We start from the raw sequence: 19835 nt of genomic DNA, 5'->3' as shown, positions 1-19835 counted from the left end.
AGAGCCTCGGGCCGCCCATACCGCCCACATTATAATCCGCCACTGAGTGCCGCTGCTGCCGGTAACTATGTGCGCTCGTTACGAGCGCACATAGTTAGCCGCAGCGGTCTTGGGCACCAGAGCGGGGGCCCCCTGGATGTCGGGGGCCCCACGCAATTGCGTGGGATGCGTGGTGCCCAAGACCGCTACTGCTTGAACACATGGATTCAAGCATGAACTCGAACTTCGCAGTTCGAGTTTGCTGATCCTTACTTGTGACTAGTGTTGAGTGAACTTGCAAAGTGAATATACAACCTGTGATGTCTATACAGTAGTGGAAAGAGGAACAGAGAAGCCCATCTGTTCCTCTGTCCACGTCTTTATAGACACCACAAATTGTATATTTACTTATTTATTTACTTATTTTACTGTATTTTGCGATGGCTACAGGACTTGTTGCCTGTGTTTATTTCTATTCTTTATAACACTTCTTGCCACAGTGGCAACCATCTTTTACCAACACTTGTTATACCATCTGTGTATTGCTTTTTGCTATGCTCAGTGTCTAGACAAAGAATTCACCTTATTGGAGGTGTGCCATGTGTATGTCTTTATATGTTTTTAATGGTTTTGTTGCATAAAGGGAGGCTACTTTTCTTCATTTTGGAGTGCACAGTTCCTGTGCTCTTTACATGCTATTTACATGATCTAATAGATTAGCACTTGTAGCATCCAGTGTTTCATTGGGGTGGTGCTCTTCCTACACCATACTAATGGATTTATTTATTTTAATATCCCAGTTTTGTTGAAACAAACAAAAACATACAGTGCCAAATAACACATCACTCAACCATGACAATCCCCCCCCCATAAAAACTGCATTTAAAAACACAAGAAAACCCCAATAATAACTAAAACATATCAGGCATACGGTCTGTACATTTTGCATGTTTCCAAATCATTACATAGAATATCTAGAAGGGGGTTTAATAGTGATGGCCTATACTTAACATAAAAGTATGATATTGTGTATCAGAACGCGGTTGCATAAGTGTTAAATTTTTTTTTATATAAATCCATTTTTTGTCAGCTTTATTTAGATTTCAGCTTTATTACATTTGCATTTTTTTTTTCAGATGAGAACACAATCATGTACGGTTATCGCACAAGTTGAAGGTAAGAACTATGAGAAAATGTCCAATCTACACATTCAAGTTCTATATGTAGGAAAAACAAATGAAAAAACTAAATCTGTGTAAATCACCTCATGGTTATGTTCTCACACATTGTTGTTGTTTTAAATTAACAGCAATTTTTGCAATTAAATGGCGGTCATCCAGTAAATTTCAACAGTGTGTGAACATAGCATTTCTGTATCTTCAATCCACTCCTGGTCTTGGTTGCAAAATACTCACCAAAATACTGGAGAAGTCCGGCAAATTTTTTTTCAAAAGTTCAGCAGAGAACAAAAAGTAATATAACCTGTAAATACAAAGTAATAATCTATTCAGCAGCCTTATCCTACTTTTTTTAGTTCAGTATGGCAGCCAAAAGTATACTCCTTATGTTCTGATTATGTCACAACTCGATGTGTGTACAGGTCCGCCATCTTGGGTCATGACGTTTCCCATGTAATAGGGCCCTTAGGCTATATAACTCTTTTTTCCCCCTTTCTTCTACTTGTTTAATGGTAAATTATTAAGTTTCTGCTGCAGCTGAGTAGATGGATTTCTTCTTGATATCTTGGTTAGAACAGCAGCACATTGGAACACATTTTCCTGATTATCTACATAGCACAATAATGACACACACATCTGGGATCATTTAATAGAAGACAGCGTTTTATAAATTAATATTATTATGGAAGAGAACAGCCAGCACAAAAAGCTGACCTGAAACAAGTGTCATTTTCGGAGATGCATAGGAAAATTCTTCCATGGATATCTATATTTGCATGACGAGTGATGAAAAAGGATGTTAAACCTTGTTAATAATTGAGAAGGTAAACAGAGATACTACTTTATAGTTATCTCTACAGGGTTTAGACTCCAACCAACATGTATTATTCATTCAATGAAGTGGCAATGCTGATGATACATATATAATTACAGCCTTACCCGCATATGTCTCCATTGTGAAGTAAGGTTGATAATGGCACTTGATTCTGTCAAGCTTATCAAACTTTTGGACTGGAGTCTTTAGCTGCATAAATCAATTGTCACATATGATTTTTCTGGCCAAATGCAGCAGGATGTCTGTTCCTTATCATATAAACAATACTGGCACAGTAGACTGAATGATTTATTCTTCAGTCACTCTATAGCCCATCAAGTGGCTGTTTCACAATCTAATTATACAGCAATTTCAGTAAAACAGTCGTTTACTGACACTTTATTCTAATTATCGTGACATTTGGCTATATGATATTTAGGTGATCCATGCTCTTTGCATGGCAGAGAGGCAAGAACACTAACTATGCCTGAGTTTCAGGATACATGTTATGCTTTGTTATATAATTTCCATCCTCCCTAAAGCCAGGACAAGCTAGGCTACATGGTCAACCATGCTGTTTCTCAATGTAATACACACAGAAACAGATCATTTAGCTAATGAGAAAAAGAGTACACCGCTGCTTATGTGTTGTATGACTAAGCAAACTCACAGAGATGCCATACTGTAGAAATAATAAAAACATTGTATGAAGAAAAGGATCCTTTTAATAAATGTTAAAGAAGAAGTGCGGAATTTATATTAAAGTATTGTATTGCCCCCCAAAAGTTATACAAATCACCAATATACACTTATTACGGGAAATGCACATAGAAGGTTTTTCCCTGCACTTACTCCTGCATGAAGCCATCACTTCCTGGATAACATGGTGATATCACGACCCGACTCCTAAAGCTGTGCTGGAGAGGATGATGGCAGAGGGATGCTCAGTGTCCCTCCATTTCTTAGGACGTGGCATTGTAATATTCTTATGTTGTTGCACCATTTCTATTAGTCCACCTGGAAATTAATAAATTGACAACTACATTACAATTTCTCTATTAAAGCGTGACCCTACACAGTTTGATACTGTCAGGACTGATCGACGATAATTGAGTCTAAAGGGTCTTGCCCCTTTGACAGGATAACAGTAACACCGGATTTTTTATTATAAAAATAGAGGACCAGTAATCCTCAGAGTAGCCTATAAACTACTTTGCGAGAGGATGATAACAGTTCTAGATATACCTTCCAGCTGAGGTCAACATTATTAGAATTATTGTTTATTATAAAAAAAAAGCCAATCGCACAAAATTGTTACGCAAGGTAAAATTCATTTGTACATGTTTTTCAATGCACTTTTTTGTTTTGTGGTTTGTAGGAGTAGATTTGCTAAAATTTCACTTAGGCTTCATATTGTTCTTTCTTTCAGAGCCAAGAGGCAGTCATCATTACATGAGTGTTGTGTTGTTGGGATCAGTTGCTTTTGCATGCTTCATAGTATTTATGTCTTACTCACTGGCACGGTAAGTACCTTGGAGTGAATAGATATTTAATTTAAATGCATTTTGCTTTACAGCATTTGTATATTAGACCAAGGCTACTTTACAAAAATGCTGTACAGCCAAAGCCCATAAGTGCATATAATACCAATATGATGCATATAAGGCCACTCCTTGCATACTCTATAAGGCTATGTTCCCACTTCATGAACACATGGGGCAAAGGCGGCTGTCTCGGTATATAGACGACCACTAATAATGATCATATCCCTATTGGGGTCCATCTATATAATGAGATGGCCACCTTTGCCTGATATGTTCCTGAAGTTGGAATATAGCCTGATATTTATCTTCTTCCTCATAAAACTAATTTGGTATAGAAAACATCTGTTTAACCAAGTTTAACCAATACTGCAGGGTAAATGATTGTGAGTCTTAACCCCTTTGTGCTGTAAATCTGACCTGTCTTGTTTTATGCAGTTATAGCTCTAATGATTTATTGTAAACCCTCAATCAGCCCTTTAGGTGATTATTTTAATGTGTGGCCTGGAAAGCATGAAATGTAACAATGCTGTATACTTACCCAGTGTTCTTACCAGCTGCTGCCCGCTGCTACAGAGTTTTCCTTATTCTACTTGTCACATCCGCGGCTGCGGCACATACCTCTTGCCGCGCTGCTGCTGCCCCATCTTCTGCTCTGTGCTGGGGCTCCCCTTCCTCCAGCTTCCTGTCAGCGCGATGGGCGCGTCCCTGCCTCCTAGGGAGCGCGTGCGCCGGCTCTGCTACAATTTAAAGGGTCAGTGTGCCTTTAATTGGCTGCTGCTCTGAGGCTCTCCTATAAATTGCAGCCCTTCCCCACCACAGGTGTTGGAGCCTCTGCATGCTTCCCATTAGTGTGTGGCCCAGCTCTCCATTGTTCCTGTTCATTGTTCCTGCCCTTGTTCCTGCCCGTAATCTCTGTCACCTGCGGTTTCACTCATGCCTGCTATCCGTGTGACCTCCTACCTGCCTGCTTTCCTACTGTTCTAGCTACACCTCGTCCGACGTCACTAGCAAGCCAAGCCAGGGGTAGCGACGTGGGGGTCGCCTGCCGCAGCAAGTCCACCCCGCCTTGCGGTGGGCTCTGGTGCAGACCAGTGGTTCCTTACACTCCGCTCCCTGGTGCGGCTTACGCTATCGCTGGTGACGGCTCAGTGGATCCACGACTCCAGTCGTTACAGCAGGCTCCAACCATGGATCCCGGCGAGGTGCCTGACATCCGAGACATCGCCAGAGTGGTCGCCCAGCAGGCTCAGCAGATCCAGCAGCAGTCTCAGCAAATCCAACAGCTGACTGCTGCCTTACAGCAGCGCACTGCAGTTCAGCGGTCACCCCCAGCATCCCCACCTTCTTCTCCTGTGCCGTCTCCTCTTGGTCCTAATCTACGGCTTGCTCTCTCGTCAAAATATGATGGAGATCCCAAGTTGTGCAGAGGATTCGTCACACAGTGGGCTATGCACATTAAACTGCTCTCTAACCAATTCACCACCAAGCGCTTAAAGGTGGCATTTGTCATCAGCTTCTTGGAGGGGAGGGCCCTGGCCTGGGCTACACCGTTGTGGGACTGTGACGACCCAGTGACAGCTAATCTTCGGGCCTTTCTGGCAAAGTTTCGCTGTGTCTTTGAGGAGCCAGCCCGAGCTTCTTTTTCAGAGACCGCTCTCCTCAACCTGCAACAGGGGAACTCCTTCATGGCCAAGTACGCCATCCAGTTCCGTACCTTGGCTGCTGAACTTGACTGAAATTAAGTTGCCCTGGTCACCACCTTCAAGAAGGGTCTTTCCAGGCGGGTGAAGGATGTGCTATCCGCCCGAGACCTTCCGACCTCTCTGACCGACCTCATCCTCCTCATTCCAGAACCCGGTTACTCCTGCACCCCAGTCTGCATCCGAAGAACCCATGCAGGTTTAACGAGTTCGCCTGACTCCCGAGGAGAGAACTCGTCGTCGGGAGTTAAACCTCTGTCTCTACTGTGGTAGTTCCGGCCATTTCCGTCTGAATTCTCCCCAGCGGCCGCAGCGTCAGGGAAATGCCCACACCTAGGTCCGGTTGGAGAGGCCTCCATAGGTGTAAATGCTTCCTTTCCCAGATTGTCTGCACCAGTTACCATCTTGACGCCTTCGGGACAGAGTTACCAGTCCTCTTCTTTCCTTGACTTGGGTTCTGCTGGCAACTTCATCGTGGCTACCTTGGTTCAAAGATGGCAACTACCAGTACGTTAACTCTCTAAGCCACTTTCCATCTCCTCGGTCACCGGAGAGTCGCTCAACATGGTCATCCGGTACCAGACCGAACCAGTGACGCTTCAAGGGCGCTGCACTCGGAGAAGATTGTCTTCTTTGTCTTGTCCAGCTCCTCATCAGACATCCTGCTGGGGCTCCCCTGGTTGCAGCTCCTGGTTGCAGCTTTATCTGCAAGTCCTCATCTCCAGTGGGTGAAGGCTTCTTCTTCGTCCAGAAAAAGGACGGTTCTCTCCGTCCATGTATCAACTATCGGGGCCTTAATAAGGTGACGGTGAAGAATCGGTACCCTCTTCCACTAATACCAGAATTGTTTGACTGTCTCCGTGGAGCTCGGATCTTCATCAAGCTGGATCTCAGGGGAGCTTATAATATGATCAGGATGCGTGAAGGGGATGAATGGAAAACCGCCTTTAACACCAGGGATGGGCACTTCGAGTATTTAGTCATGCCTTTTGGTCTGTGCAATGCCCCAGCGGTTTTTCAGGAATTTGTTAATGACATATTCCGGGACCTGCTTTATGTCTGTGTCGTCGTATATCTGGACGACATCCTGATCTACTCCCCAGATTCACGGACCCACGTGAGACAATATCGCCAAGTACTGCGACGGTTAAGGGCCAACCACCTATATGTTAAGTTGGAGAAGTGCCTGTTCCACCAAACCAATCTCCCGTTCTTGGGGTACATAGTTTCTGGCCACGGCTTACAAATGGATCCAGCCAAGCAATCAGCGGTACTACTATGGCCACGCCTCGTTGGACTTAAGACTATACAAAGGTTTCTGGGGTTCGCAAATTACCATCGGCAATTTATACCCCATTTCTCCACCCTTGGGGCACCCATTGTGGCCCTTACCAAAAAGGAAGCTGATCCAAGACTATGGTCTGCTCAATCTGAGCAAGCCTTCTCTCATTTGAAGTCAGCATTTACTTCCGCTCCCATTTTGCTGCACCCAGATCCTGTTAAACCATTCTTCTTGGAAGTGGACGCTTCCTCGGTGGGTGCAGGGGCCGTACTCACTCAGAAGGATGCCTTAGGAAAGACGAGGACCTGTGGGTTCTTTTCCAAGACCTTCTCCCCTGCAGAGCGTAATTATACTATCGGGGATCGAGAACTTCTGGCCATTAAGTTGGCTCTAGAGGAATGGCGCCATCTCCTGGAGGGAGCTAATCATCCAGTCACCATCTACATGGACCAAATGAATCTTCTGTACCTTCAGACTGCTCAACGCCTTAACCCTTGTCAGGCCAGGTGGTCGCTCTTTTTCTCCAGATTTGACTTCCTCATTCATTTCCGTCCTACAGACAAGAACAAAAGAGCCAACGCTCTCTCACGAGCATCCGATGTCCTGGGACAAAAAGATGTACCTGGTTCCCGTGGCTACTTCCGTCCTACAGAATCTTCCCCCTGGCAAAATTTTTGTTTGTGCTGCTTCTTGGTTGTAGGCCACCCTGGTATCCACAAAACCAGACAATTAATATCTCTTTTCTATTGGTGGCCCAGTCTTCCTCAAGATGTCAAGGACTTTGTGGCATTGTGTTCTACCTGTGCCCAGAACAAGATCCTTCATCAAAGGCCAGACGGTCTTCTCCAGCCTTTGCCTATCCCTGAGCAGCCATGGACACATATCGCAATGGACTTTGTTACTGATCTCCCTCCTTTCACTGGTAACACAGTTGTCTGGGGGATCACAGACTGGTTCTCCAAGATGTTCCATTTTGTACCACTTCCCAAGCTGCCTTCTGCTCCTTGTCTGGCAAGTCTTTTCTTACAGCATATCTTCAGACTGCATGGTCTTCCTCAAACAATCGTCTCGGACAGAGGACCTCAATTTGTTTCCAGATTCTGGCGAGCCCTCTGTTCCCGACTCCAGGTGAAGTTGGACTTCTCTTCTGCCTACCATCCGAAGTCCAATGGGCAGGTTGAAAGAGTTAACCAGATTTTGGGAAACTATCTCCGGCATTTTGTCTCGGCTTGTCAGGACAACTGGTCAGACCTACTTCCCTGGGCAGAGTTTGCTTATAATCATCATGACTCCAGTTCCACTGGCAACTCACCATTCTTCATTGTCTATGACCGACACCCACGTCCTCCTTTACCTGTACCCGCTTCCTCTGAGGTACCTGCCGTGGACGAACTGGGGACTGACTTTAAGTCCATCTGGGAGCAAACCAGGCAATCTCTACTTCATGCAACAGGTCGAATGAAGGTCCAGGCAGACAAGAGGAGGAGACCTGCCGTGACCTATGCTCCAGGTGACAAGGTTTGGCTTTCCGCCAAATATATACACTACTGTTCAAAAGTTTGGGTCCACATTAAAATGTCCTTATTTTTGAAGGAAAAGAGCTGTACTTTTCAATGAAGATAACTTTAAACTAGTCCGAACTTTAAACAAATACACTCTGTACATTGCTAATGTGGTAAATGACTATTCTAGCTGCAAATGTCTTGTTTTTGGTGCAATATCTACATAGGTGTATAGAGGCCCATTTCCAGCAACTATCACTCCAGTGTTCTAATGGTACTGTACAATGTGTTTGCTCATTGGCTCAGAAGGCTAATTGATGATTAGAAAACCCTTGTGCAATCATGTTTACACATCTGAAAACAGTCTAGCTTGTTACAGAAGCTACAAAACTGACCTTCCTTTGAGCAGATTGTGTTTCTGGAGCATCAAATTTGTAAGGTTAATTAAACGCTCAAAATGGCCAGAAAAAGAGAACTTTCATCTGAAACTCGACAGTCTATTCTTGTTCTTAGAAATGAAGGCTATTCCATGCGAGAAATTGCTAAGAAATTGAAGATTATCCTACAACGGTGTGTACTACTCCCTTCGGAGGACAGCACAAACAGGCTCTAACCAGAGTAGAAAAAGAAGTGGGAGGCCGCGTTGCACAACTAAGTAAGAAGATAAGCACATTAGAGTCTCTAGTTTGAGAAACAGACGCCTCACAGGTCCCCAACTGGCATCTTCATTAAATAGTACCCCCAAAACACCAGTGTCAACATCTACAGTGAAGAGGCGGCTGCGGGATTTTGGGCTTCAGGGCAGAGTGGCAAAGAAAAAGCCATATCTGAGACTGGCCAATAATAGAAAAAGATTAAGATGGGCAAAAGAACACAGACATTGGACAGAGGAAGACTGGAAAAAAGTGTTGTGGACGGATGAATCCAAGTTTGAGGTGTTTGGATCACAAAGAAGAACGTTTGTGAGACGCAGAACAAATGAAAAGATGCTGGAAGAATGCCTGACGCCATCTGTTAAGCATGGTGGAGGTAATGTGATGATCTGGGGTTGCTTTGGTGCTGGAAAGGTGGGAGATTTGTGCAGGGTAAAAGGGATTCTGAATAAGGAAGGCTATCATTCAATTTTGCAACGCCATGCCATACCCAGTGGACAGCGCTTGATTGGAGCCAATTTCATCCTACAACCGGACAATGACCCTAAACACACCTCCAAATTGTGCAAGAACTATTTACAGCAGAAGCAGGCAGCTGGTATTCTATCGGTAATGGAGTGGCCAGCGCATTCACTAGATCTGAACCCCATTGAGCTGTTGTGGGAGCAGCTTGACCGTATGGTACGCCAGAAGTGCCTATCCAACCAATCCAACTTGTGGGAGCTGCTTCTAGAAGCGTGGGGTGCAATTTCTCCAGCTTACCTCAACAGATTAATAGCTAGAATGCCAAAGGTGTGCAATGCTGTAATTGCTGCAAAAGGTGGATTCTTTGACGAAAGCAAAGTTTGATGTAAAAACAATGTTATTTCAAATACAAATCATTATTTCTAACCTTGTCAATGTCTTGACTCTATTTTCTATTCATTTCACAACGTATGGTGGTGAATAAGTGTGACTTTTCATGGAAAACACTAAATTGTTTGGGTGACCCCAAACTTTTGAACGGTAGTGTACGTCTCAAGGTCCCAAGCTACAAGTTGGGCCCACGGTTCCTTGGACCATTCATGGTGCTGAAGCGTGTCAATCCTACCTACCAAACTATCCAAACCTACAAGCTTCGCCTACCGGCCACCATGAGGATTCTCAACTCCTTTCATGTCTTCCTCCTGAAACCAGTGGTCCTCAACCATTTTTCTAGAAAGGCAATCTCTCCACCACAGCAAGCAGCATCCTCCGACATTTATGCTGTCAAGGACATCCTGGATATAAGGATGGTCAGGGGGAGGCGGTTCTTCCTGGTTGACTGGAGGGGTTTTGGTCCAGAAGAAAGGTCTTGGGAGCCTGAAGCCAACATTCTGGATCGGGACCTCATCAAGAAATTCTTGCAGACAAGAAAGAGGGGGGGGGGTACTGCCACGTCCGCGGCACATACCTCTCGCTGCGCTGCTGCAGCCCCATCTTCTGCTCTGTGCCGGGGCTCCTCCTCCTCCAGCTCCCTGTCAGCGCAATGGGCGCGTCCCTGTCGCCTAGGGAGCGCGTGCGCCGGCTCTGCTACAATTTAAAGGGTCAGTGCGTCTTTAATTGGCTGCTGCTCTGAGGCTCTCCTATAAATTGCAGCCCTTCCCCACCACAGGTGTTGGAGCCTCTGCATGCTTCCCATTAGTGTGTGACCCAGCTCTCCATTGTTCCTGTTCATTGTTCCTGCCCTTATTCCTGCCCGTATTCTCTGTCACCTCGTGCATGCTATCCGTGTGACCTCCTGCCTGTCTGCTTGCCTACTGTTCTCGCTACACCTCGTCCGCCATCACTAGCAAGCCAAGCCAGGGGTAGTGAGGTGGGGGTCGCCTGCCACAGCAAGTCCATCCCACCTTGCGTTGGGCTCTGGTGAAGACTAGCGGCCCCTTAGACTCTGCTCCCTCGTGCGGTTTACGCCATCGCTGGTGACAGTCCAGTGGATCCACGACTCCAGTCGTTACACTACTTCACCTCAAACTATTCTTGTTACAAATTATTACCAATTACCAATTATTAATTAAGTACCAAAAGTACAGTTCCTTTTCTGTACCGCACTGAAGATATTTTTAAGTGAATTTAAGCATTGTTTAAGTCATCTCTGCCGTTGCACCCTGCTCCTCACACTAGTTCTACCAAAGGTCGCCTGTGTGTCCAGGGGTGGGTGTTACTCCAGAGCCCACCGGCTGGTTCAACACCAGTATCCAGCGCCCTGGGCCACAGCAAAAAGTTCACATACCCTGGTGATTTGGGCATAGAAGTTGACACAAATTGACAAAAATTGTTCAGGATGCAAAGAAGACCCACACATAACATCAGCTGAATTACAGGACTCTCTGAAAACTAGTGTGTTTTCTTTTTCATTTTCTACTATACTTTTGTAGCATAATTGAGCAGACCGCTGTTGTACGCTGATATCAACACTCCTGATTAAGTGTGGTTGTCTTTCAATGTTCTGTATTTTATTGTTTAACAGTTTAAATGCATAAATAAAAACTCTTAAAACAGTGGCGTCGCTATTTTAAGATGCACAATAAGGAGACACTTGAAGAAAACGGAGCTGCATGGTCAAGTGAATTGACAGGAGAAAGACATTACTGTGCAAATGCCACAATTATCTTGCCTACAATACGCCAAACAGCACAGAGACAAACCTCAAGACATCTGGAACAAGGTAATTTGGAGTGATGAGACGAAAATTTTACTTTTTGGCCATAACCATAAGCGTTACATTTGGAGAGGTGTCAGCAAGGCCTATGATGAAAGGAACACCATTCCTACTGTAAAGCACAGAGGTGGATCGCTGATGTTTTGGGGATGTGTGAGCTACAAAGGCTCAGGAAACTTGGTCAAAGTCGAAGGAAAGATGAATGCAGCACATTATCAGCAAATACTGGGAGCAAATTTGCACTCATCAGCCCGAAAGCTGCCCATGGAATGTACTTGGACGTTCAACATGACATTGATCTAAAACACAAAGCCAAGTCAACCTGTCATTGGCTACAGCAGAACAAACTGAAGGTTCTGGAGTGGCTATCTGAGTCTCCTGACCTCAATAACATTGAGCCACTCTGGGGAGATCTCAAGTTTGCAGTTCATACAAAACAGCCCAGGTATTTACAGGAACTGGAGGCTTTTTGCCAAGAAGAATGGGCAGCTTTACCGTCTGAGAAAATAAAGAGGGGGCAATACACAGAGGGGGCAATACACAGTATTAAGAACCGGGGTATGTAAACGTTTGATCAGGGTGATTTGGATGTTTTTGGTTGTCATTATGATATCAAAAGAAAAACATGGTATGTTGGACAATAAATGTCTTCAACCAAACACTAACCATGAGTGGAAAAAAATGTTTTTTTTTGTGTTATTCATTCGTATTCTCTGAAAAAAGGACAAGAAAGCAAAAATTCTGCTGGGGTGTGTAAACTTTTGAGCACAACTGTAGGTTCAATAGTTTTACTTGCAACTGTATCCTATGGTATCTAACACTACTGCGTAGGAGATTATTATAGCAGAGTGCAGCCCATAAAATGCAGACTTACTCTTACATACTAGGAATTTTATATCCAGTAATTCCCTAATATATAAACTCTGCTGACTTAGATCAAAGGTCAGAAATGCGGATCCAGATCAAAGTTTTTTTTTCTGCTTAACTCAAAGCGTCTTTCAACTATAATTTGAAAAAAATGGAAAAAATGTGTTGAAACATAAATGAAGAGGAATGGCATCCAAGACATGTGACCTTCTAGGAATGACTATCATGTGATTGTTAAAAGGATAAATATGCTTCTTTGGTTTTTTTGTGCAAAGAATTTCTAATTTTCTTTGCATTCTTAATTATTGAAGATTACTCTACACTATATGTTAACCATGGTATATACATATAATGCTGCTACTATTATTAATAGCTATGGTTATCATTATTAATAATAATAATAATAATAATAATAATAATAATAATAAAAATAATAATAGCAACAACAGTAAAATAGAATCGTGTTAAAAGGAATAGGTTACTAAAAACATATAAAGCTTACCCATTATTCATATTCTGTTTGCTTTTTGCAGGTGCCGTAACAGCTAACAGAGACATTTTAGACAGACAGTAAGTTACTGCTTTATACTATTAGGCTATATTCCCACTTTGGGAACATATCGGGGGAATGCTTCTTTCTCGTTAAATAGACAGACGCTACTAAATAACATGATCTTTATTAGTGGTCGTCTATTTAACAAGATAGCCGTGTTCCCCTGATATGTTCCCGAAGAGGGAACATAGTCTTATTCTGCTCTTATATGCTTTTGCTATCAAGGGGAAAGTCAAGGATTAAAAAAAGATTGCAGATTTTTTTGTCACAGATAAAAAAATCATTAATCTACACAAATAATAAACTAATATAAACTAGAGATCTATATATAAACTAGATATAAAGTGATATGACTTTTAGAAGGCGAGGAGGAAAAAAACAAAAAAGCTAAAATGGGAATTAGCCTGGTCCTTATAGCCAAAATCTACTATGTCCCTAAGAGGTAAAAAGAAAAATGCTGGCATTTCAAACTGCTGACACTGTTAAATACTGGTTGACCAAAGAGACACGTGGTATATATCTGTCTGTGTCTCCATAACATAACAAAATCTCTTTAACACTATTCACTGGAGAAAAAAAACACTTTACTATGTTATGGAAGCACAGTTGGATATAGGAAAGTCACCATGCAGGGAATTTGTGTGTGGCATCTTTAGTTGTAGGGTTTTTTTGTGAAATGTATTTATTATGCCTGAAAACCTTTGTAAATTTTACACTTGCAAACAGGTTCCCAAAAATTTAGGTGGTTTCACACATTGCAGTCTGTTTTTTTTAGAAAACAGCCACTTCTAAGCCAAAGCCAAAAGTAAATTCAAATGGGTTTGGCACAAAAACTGCACTAGCAGTTATTCTAAAAATTGCCATGTGAGAAACCAGAATCAATGAATTAAAAAAAGCTGTGCAGGCTGTGGCTGGTGGAGAGTATGATGCCAGGGGGGCACTGAAGGACACAGGGCACTGGAGGGACACTGAGCATCCCTCTGCCATCATCCTCTCCAGCATCCACAGCCCGCACAGCTCTGGGAGTCGGGTCGTGACATCACCATTTTATCTAGGAAGTGAAGCCTTGATGCAGTAGTAAGTGCAGGGAAAAAGCACTTTATAAACATTTCCTGTAATAAGTGTACATTGGTGATTTGTATAACTTTTGGGGGGCAATACAATACTTTAATAAAAATTCTCACCGGACTTCTTCTTTAACTGAACAGCTAACAGTGTCAGCGATTTTTAGATTCCCTTAAAATAGAAGCAAACGTTCTTGGTTTGTATGTTTGTTTTTAATTTTATTTTAGAAGTAACCTTTCATCATACTAAAAATGTCATCTTGTTTATACTAAAAACGTAAGTAGTTTATATGGCTGAAGTATGAACTTTGTTTTATTACTCCTTCAGCCTCATAAAGTTCTAAAGCTGAACCCATGATTGTGATAAAGTGTGTGATTGGCATTAATCCTTGCATTCTTTCCTGATGACTAGGGCCATGCTACGAAAAAATGAAAATGTATGGCTCTGGGACACTTTACTTTTTTAACCCTAACATTACATATCACATGCCTAGACTATATATGAAATATTTCTTGTAACTAAAATTATGTTATATATCTGAGTTCTTTAAAATTAAACTTGCATCAGTAGTCACATTTGACATTAATAAAAACCTAGAGAACATAAGAATGAAGGATCCCCAAATAGCTTGCCCCATTTCCTACAGTCACTTTCTGGTCAAAAGATTCCCTGCAGCGATCAGTTGTGAAGAGACCTGACAGCAAGGGGGATATTTACTCATACGCCAGTCTTAGATAAAGCCCTGCCCCCTTTTTCCTGGCCGGATTTACTAAGAGGCACATGCCAGCCCTGTGCCTGTCCCAGGCATTGCGATAAAATCTACACCTGCTCTATTGTGCAGTATTTTCATAATTAAGAAGAACAGGGATATGTAATACACATACACACACATATAATCCACAACTGAAAGATCTGTGGTACTATGAAGATTACCCAGCCATATCAAGGGGAAAATATTCCTGGAAGGCAACGCTAAGATCTATATAAAAGATCTAGATAGTAGGTGCTAAATTTCTAACATTTCGTTAAGTTGCTGTTTGTAAATTTGTGTAATTTATAGGCATTGACCATTAGGTGGCGATGTGCAATTCAAAAACAACTGAGACAAAAGATATCATTGCAGAAGCTCTTTAAATGTAGCCTGATAATCTATAGCTAATGATGATAAATTAGAACTGAATAAAAAATAAAGTTTCTAAATATTAAATAGCACAATGTGTAAGTATATACACCAAACACTGGTGAAAGAACTTGAGAACTTGCGGGGTCACTGTCCATTAAATATATTTATTTACATGGGACCTCTGCAGAGTGTCCACATAAAGCGAACTACAGTACCCTTTAAGTACTAGCCAAGTCCCTTCAAGCCGAGTCCCTTCAAGTGTCCTTCATAAGGTGCCCCTACAACAATTTCAGTCAGAGCATCCTAAAAACAGTAACAGTGACAGTGCCTTATAACAGTGCCAAAATAGTGTTTCTATAACAATATCTACCACAGTGTCTCTATAATACAGTGGCCTCAGGCCTCAGGCTGCTGTTTGGGGGGCAGTTTACACCAGTGTATATTTAATATTCTTTGATAAATGTCTTTTTTTTTTGTGCCTAATCAGCTATAATTAAAGGTTATCATACATCCTCAATAGCTGTTAGCCAAACATTTGTGTGGTCGACAACTATCTTTTCCAATATCCCCATACACATATTAATGTGTTCACAATGGAATGAGGTGGGGCAAGCTACTTCAGTTAATTTCCCTGAGAACAAAAGGGTTGGGCAGTTAGAATCCAACATGCCTGAACCTCCTTTCCCCCTACATAATCTGTCTGTCTGAGGAGAGACAGGAGGCCCCCATACACTTTAGACAGCTGGTTAATGCCACCAAAGTCAGTAGGTTCAGAAAGCTTCTGCTGATTTTGGATGTGGGTGCACCCTGCATCTGAATTCCCTGCTGCACACAATGCAGCGTGCGGCCTGAGCCGCACGCTTTGTTGTGTGTACTGACAAGTTTTCTGCGGCCACTATTCAATGAATAACAGCAGCAGAAAACTGACATGTCAGTTTTTTGCGTGACCGCTAACAATCCCTGCTGGAGTGTATAGTTAGTGTATACACTTCGGCCGTGATTCCCTCTAGCTGCAGCACAATGTAAGTTAAGTACTGTATTAATCAAGGCCATGTGGCAAATCAGCAATACTTAACTTATGTTGTGTGAACATGGCCTTACACTGTAACATGTTTGCTCCTCAAATACATAATTAAGGTTTCATAGACATGCTTTGCCTGTTTGTAGACTAATATTGCATATATAAAACAATTTTTGTGAGCATTTTGATGGAAAACTGGAAAAAAGTAGAAACTATAGCACTGGTAAAGGGCCCTTAAAATCAGAGAACCACAAAACTTACTTTATTCTATGGAATTTTGTATTTCTACAGTTATGTTAATTTATAACTATATTTTCTATTGTTTTAAGGATTACTGAATGAGCCATTCCAGAACCATCTTTGTGTGACCATTTGAATATGTGAAGTTATTGATAAGCGTTGGAACAAAATCAAATATGGACATATTTGCCAACAGTCTTTAGTTCTTATCCTAGGATGAGGTTTGCAATAAGAATATTGCTTTACATACACTTATATTACTGAAATGATGAGTCTCGGCTAAAGTGGTCTCCAGTTGTGGCACTTTTATTATTGTATAGTGAAGTCAAAGGCCTTAAGTGAGCCGAGGATATATTTGGCTAAAATTCTCCCAGGAAAATATATAGAATTATTAAATTTAGAAAATATTGAAAATATTCACCCAACTTTCTTACCTCATAGTATACTATCACAAAACAGTGATTTTTTTAAGGCTTTAATTAGCGGTGTTTTACCGTGATTGTGCAATTCACTGCAAAATAGCACCAATCAAATGCTATATGTGAACATAATCATGAAGCTGAACAGATCAATTAGAGGAATCACTCAATATTGAGAAAAAGAATATGGAATATAAACAAGTATATTTCAAATAATTACTTTGCTTCCTCTTGGGTATACCAGTACAGCATGGACTTCACTGACTGGTAAAAATATATTTCACATTAATCTGGTTCCAGTTTTTTAAATAGCATTTTATAGATCATCTTTACTAGATGGAAACATGTCATGGACTTATTTTCCTAATTTCCACAATTAGGCTGTTTACACACATAGGCTACTGTATGTCTTTCTTTGTCTGGCCCTTTTTTTCGGGATAGAGGGTATATTTGTTTAGGGGCCCACAAAGAATTTTCTAAGTCCCCTTTGCAGTACCAGGCTATGTTCACAGGTTACGTTCACACAATGTTGAAATTCAGTGGATGGCCGTCATTTAATGGCAAATAATTGCTGTAATTTTAAAACATCGTCCGTTTATGAAATAACGGCCTTTATTTGTCATAAAATGGTGCCATCCTCTTAATTTTAATAGTGTGTGAACATTGCCTTCCTGTGTTTTTAATCCACTCCTGGTTTTGGTTGCAAGATGAGGACCAAAATACTGAGCAAAAATACTGTGTGTGAACCCAGCTCCACTCTGTATGGCGATATGGACATACTATGACAGTCTGTATCTACCCAGCAGTCACTTTCACCTTCTGGAGGATTTAACTGATGGAAGAAAATTTTTGTGGGGTTATAGATAGCTTAAACTGTCACTGTCACTTCACAAAACTTTTGACATGCCATATAAGATTTTGTGACAATGACATATGCTTAGATAAAATAAGGGGAGTCTATAGGCCAAAGGAATCTCCGTCCAAGTCATTGTGGAATTGTGTAGTAACGCTGAGCACTTTACAATGCAGGGAAGTTTAAAAAAAGAGGAGAGGAGTAAGATTACAGCTGTCTTAGGACAGACTGCATTCTAAAGCCAAATAACCGACATTATTGTACAAACAGTGACCTCAAAATGATGTCAAAGATGAATCAGATTGAGACCCAAGGGGTTTGTTTACCAAGTGATTGAGTTTTAGGCCTTTTCTGAAGGAAAACTGTAATACCTTTTACTTTGTTGCACAAAGCATTCTCGTATTACAACTTCATTATCACCAAACCTATTTCCTGTTGAATGACCAGCCCATTTTACTGATCCTTTATCTAACATACAACTTTATATCATAAAGGAATGGGAAAATGTTATTGTTTTCTCCAGGTGTTTACAGATCTCTTTTCCTTACTTTAGGTTGCCTTCACACAGGACAGATCGCAGTGAATCTTTCAGACCACTGCGAGTACCTAAATCACCTGCCCTCTTAACCCCTTAACAGGCTGCCGGCATGTACATTATCTGTCTTCAATTATTGCTGCAAATGGTCCCAGTTTCCTGCTCTCCCGCCCAGCTAATCAGTGTGTTGCCCAGCCGCAGGCAGCTGAGGGGGAGAGCAGGAAGCTGGGACCCTGTGCAGCAAGCCGGATTGAAGACAGGTAATGTATGCAGCCTGTTAATAGGTTTAGGGGGGGAGATGTACATACTTGCAGGGGTCTGAAAGATCCGCTGCGAGTATGTATTCACAAGGGACTGCCTGGACCTTGGATCGTAGCGGATCTCGCTGCAAAACTCTCAGCGAGATTTCCGCTGCGATTCGTCCTGTGTGAAGGCACCCTTAGCCTTAATTTCTTCTGTATTCGTTTTAGCCCTGGGTTTCATTTGGCTTTTCTTGTATGTAAATTCTATTTTATTTTGCGGATTTGTTACTAACATTGACTTCCACCCATGTTTTTGATTTATTGTGCTTTTTCTATTTTTAGGGTACAAACCCACACACCGTATACACAGCAGATACGCAGCAGATACGCAGCAAATACGCAGCAGATTTGTTGGTGCAGATTTGATGCTGTGTTCAGTTATTTAGATCTAATCTGCTGCGTATTTGCTGCGTGTTTGCTGCGTATCGCAGCAGTAAATACGCTGCGTATACGGTGTGTGGGTTTATACCCTTAACACACATAGGTAGAAGTTTTCTATCCTGATGCTTTCCTAGACCTACCCTCATGTTTTCTTTTTATGACCTTCCCATTTTACTTTTCTATTACATCTTACACACAGCTAACTAGGATTCTCTGTATTGAATTTCTATCTCGCAGAGGTTTTATAATCTCTTCAATTTTTTTTTTTATTGGGGCCATGTTTTCTATTAACCAAGTTCACAGAAAGGTACCATTTTATCTACAGACTAATTTGCGTTTTTTAAATTTGTTCTGGTATTAAGAATTAAAAATTACAAAGTGAGCCCATAAATGTTTCTTCAACATTAAATGGTTCCTCTAGTTGATCTGAATAAACACAAACTATTCATCTATTTGAGGGATGTTACATGAATGTTTAGCTGAGAAGCATTGTTTTCTTTCATGTCAGATATTTGTTCATTTGCTTCAAAGTAAAAATGCTGGCAAAGCATAAGTGTGGGGTTTCAAAAAATTTTAACAGGGGTTGTATGATTAAAAACATGGTCATGTAACGTCCTCTCATCTCTGTGTGTTTTTAATCTCTGCCTTCCATTGCATTAAAAATGTTAATTGGTAAAATTGTACTATAATGAAAATTTATTGATCTGGTGCCATTTTTTCATTCAGACACAAGCTGCACTTTCACCAAAATATATTCTTGGTAAACCTTGTTGGAATAGTCATTAACAATTTTTTTCCTAGGTGATATTATATTTTATTTTATGATACATTCATGTTCCTTTTTTTATTTATTTTAATCCATTATTTTAATAAAAAAAATATATATATAATTTCTATGTTTTGTTATTAATATTTTATAATTCAATAAGGTATTTTACAGTTTGACATGTGGCTATGTTCACACTACGTATATTTGAGGCTGTATGTTTGAGGCTGTATAGCAACCAAAACAAGGAGTGGATGGAAAACACAGAAAGGCTCTGTTCACATAATGTTAGAGGAGAAGACTGAAAGCAAAACTGGGATAGCCTTGGCGCTGGACACGGACCACACTCTCCAGTTCTTTGTAGATTTACTTTATTTT

General features: G+C 41.5%; 1 protein-coding gene across 2 annotated transcripts in view; it reads left to right on the top strand.

Moving 5' to 3' along the window:
- SUSD1 (sushi domain containing 1) overlaps positions 1-19390 on the top strand; it is a 106249-nt gene extending 86859 nt beyond the window's left edge. For both annotated transcript variants that reach the window (XM_069962142.1, XM_069962141.1), the window contains exons 20-23: positions 1116-1155; positions 3401-3494; positions 12733-12769; positions 16291-19390. In XM_069962142.1, the coding sequence (XP_069818243.1) occupies positions 1116-1155; positions 3401-3494; positions 12733-12748 (150 nt within the window). In that variant the 3' untranslated portion in view covers positions 12749-12769; positions 16291-19390. The remainder of the gene's footprint in view (positions 1-1115; positions 1156-3400; positions 3495-12732; positions 12770-16290) is intronic.
- The last annotated feature ends 445 nt before the right edge of the window (positions 19391-19835 follow it).

This window comes from Dendropsophus ebraccatus, chromosome 3 (genome assembly GCF_027789765.1).
Source record: "Dendropsophus ebraccatus isolate aDenEbr1 chromosome 3, aDenEbr1.pat, whole genome shotgun sequence".
Lineage (NCBI taxonomy): Eukaryota > Metazoa > Chordata > Amphibia > Anura > Hylidae > Dendropsophus > Dendropsophus ebraccatus.
This window is presented reverse-complemented; position numbering and strand designations above follow the sequence as displayed.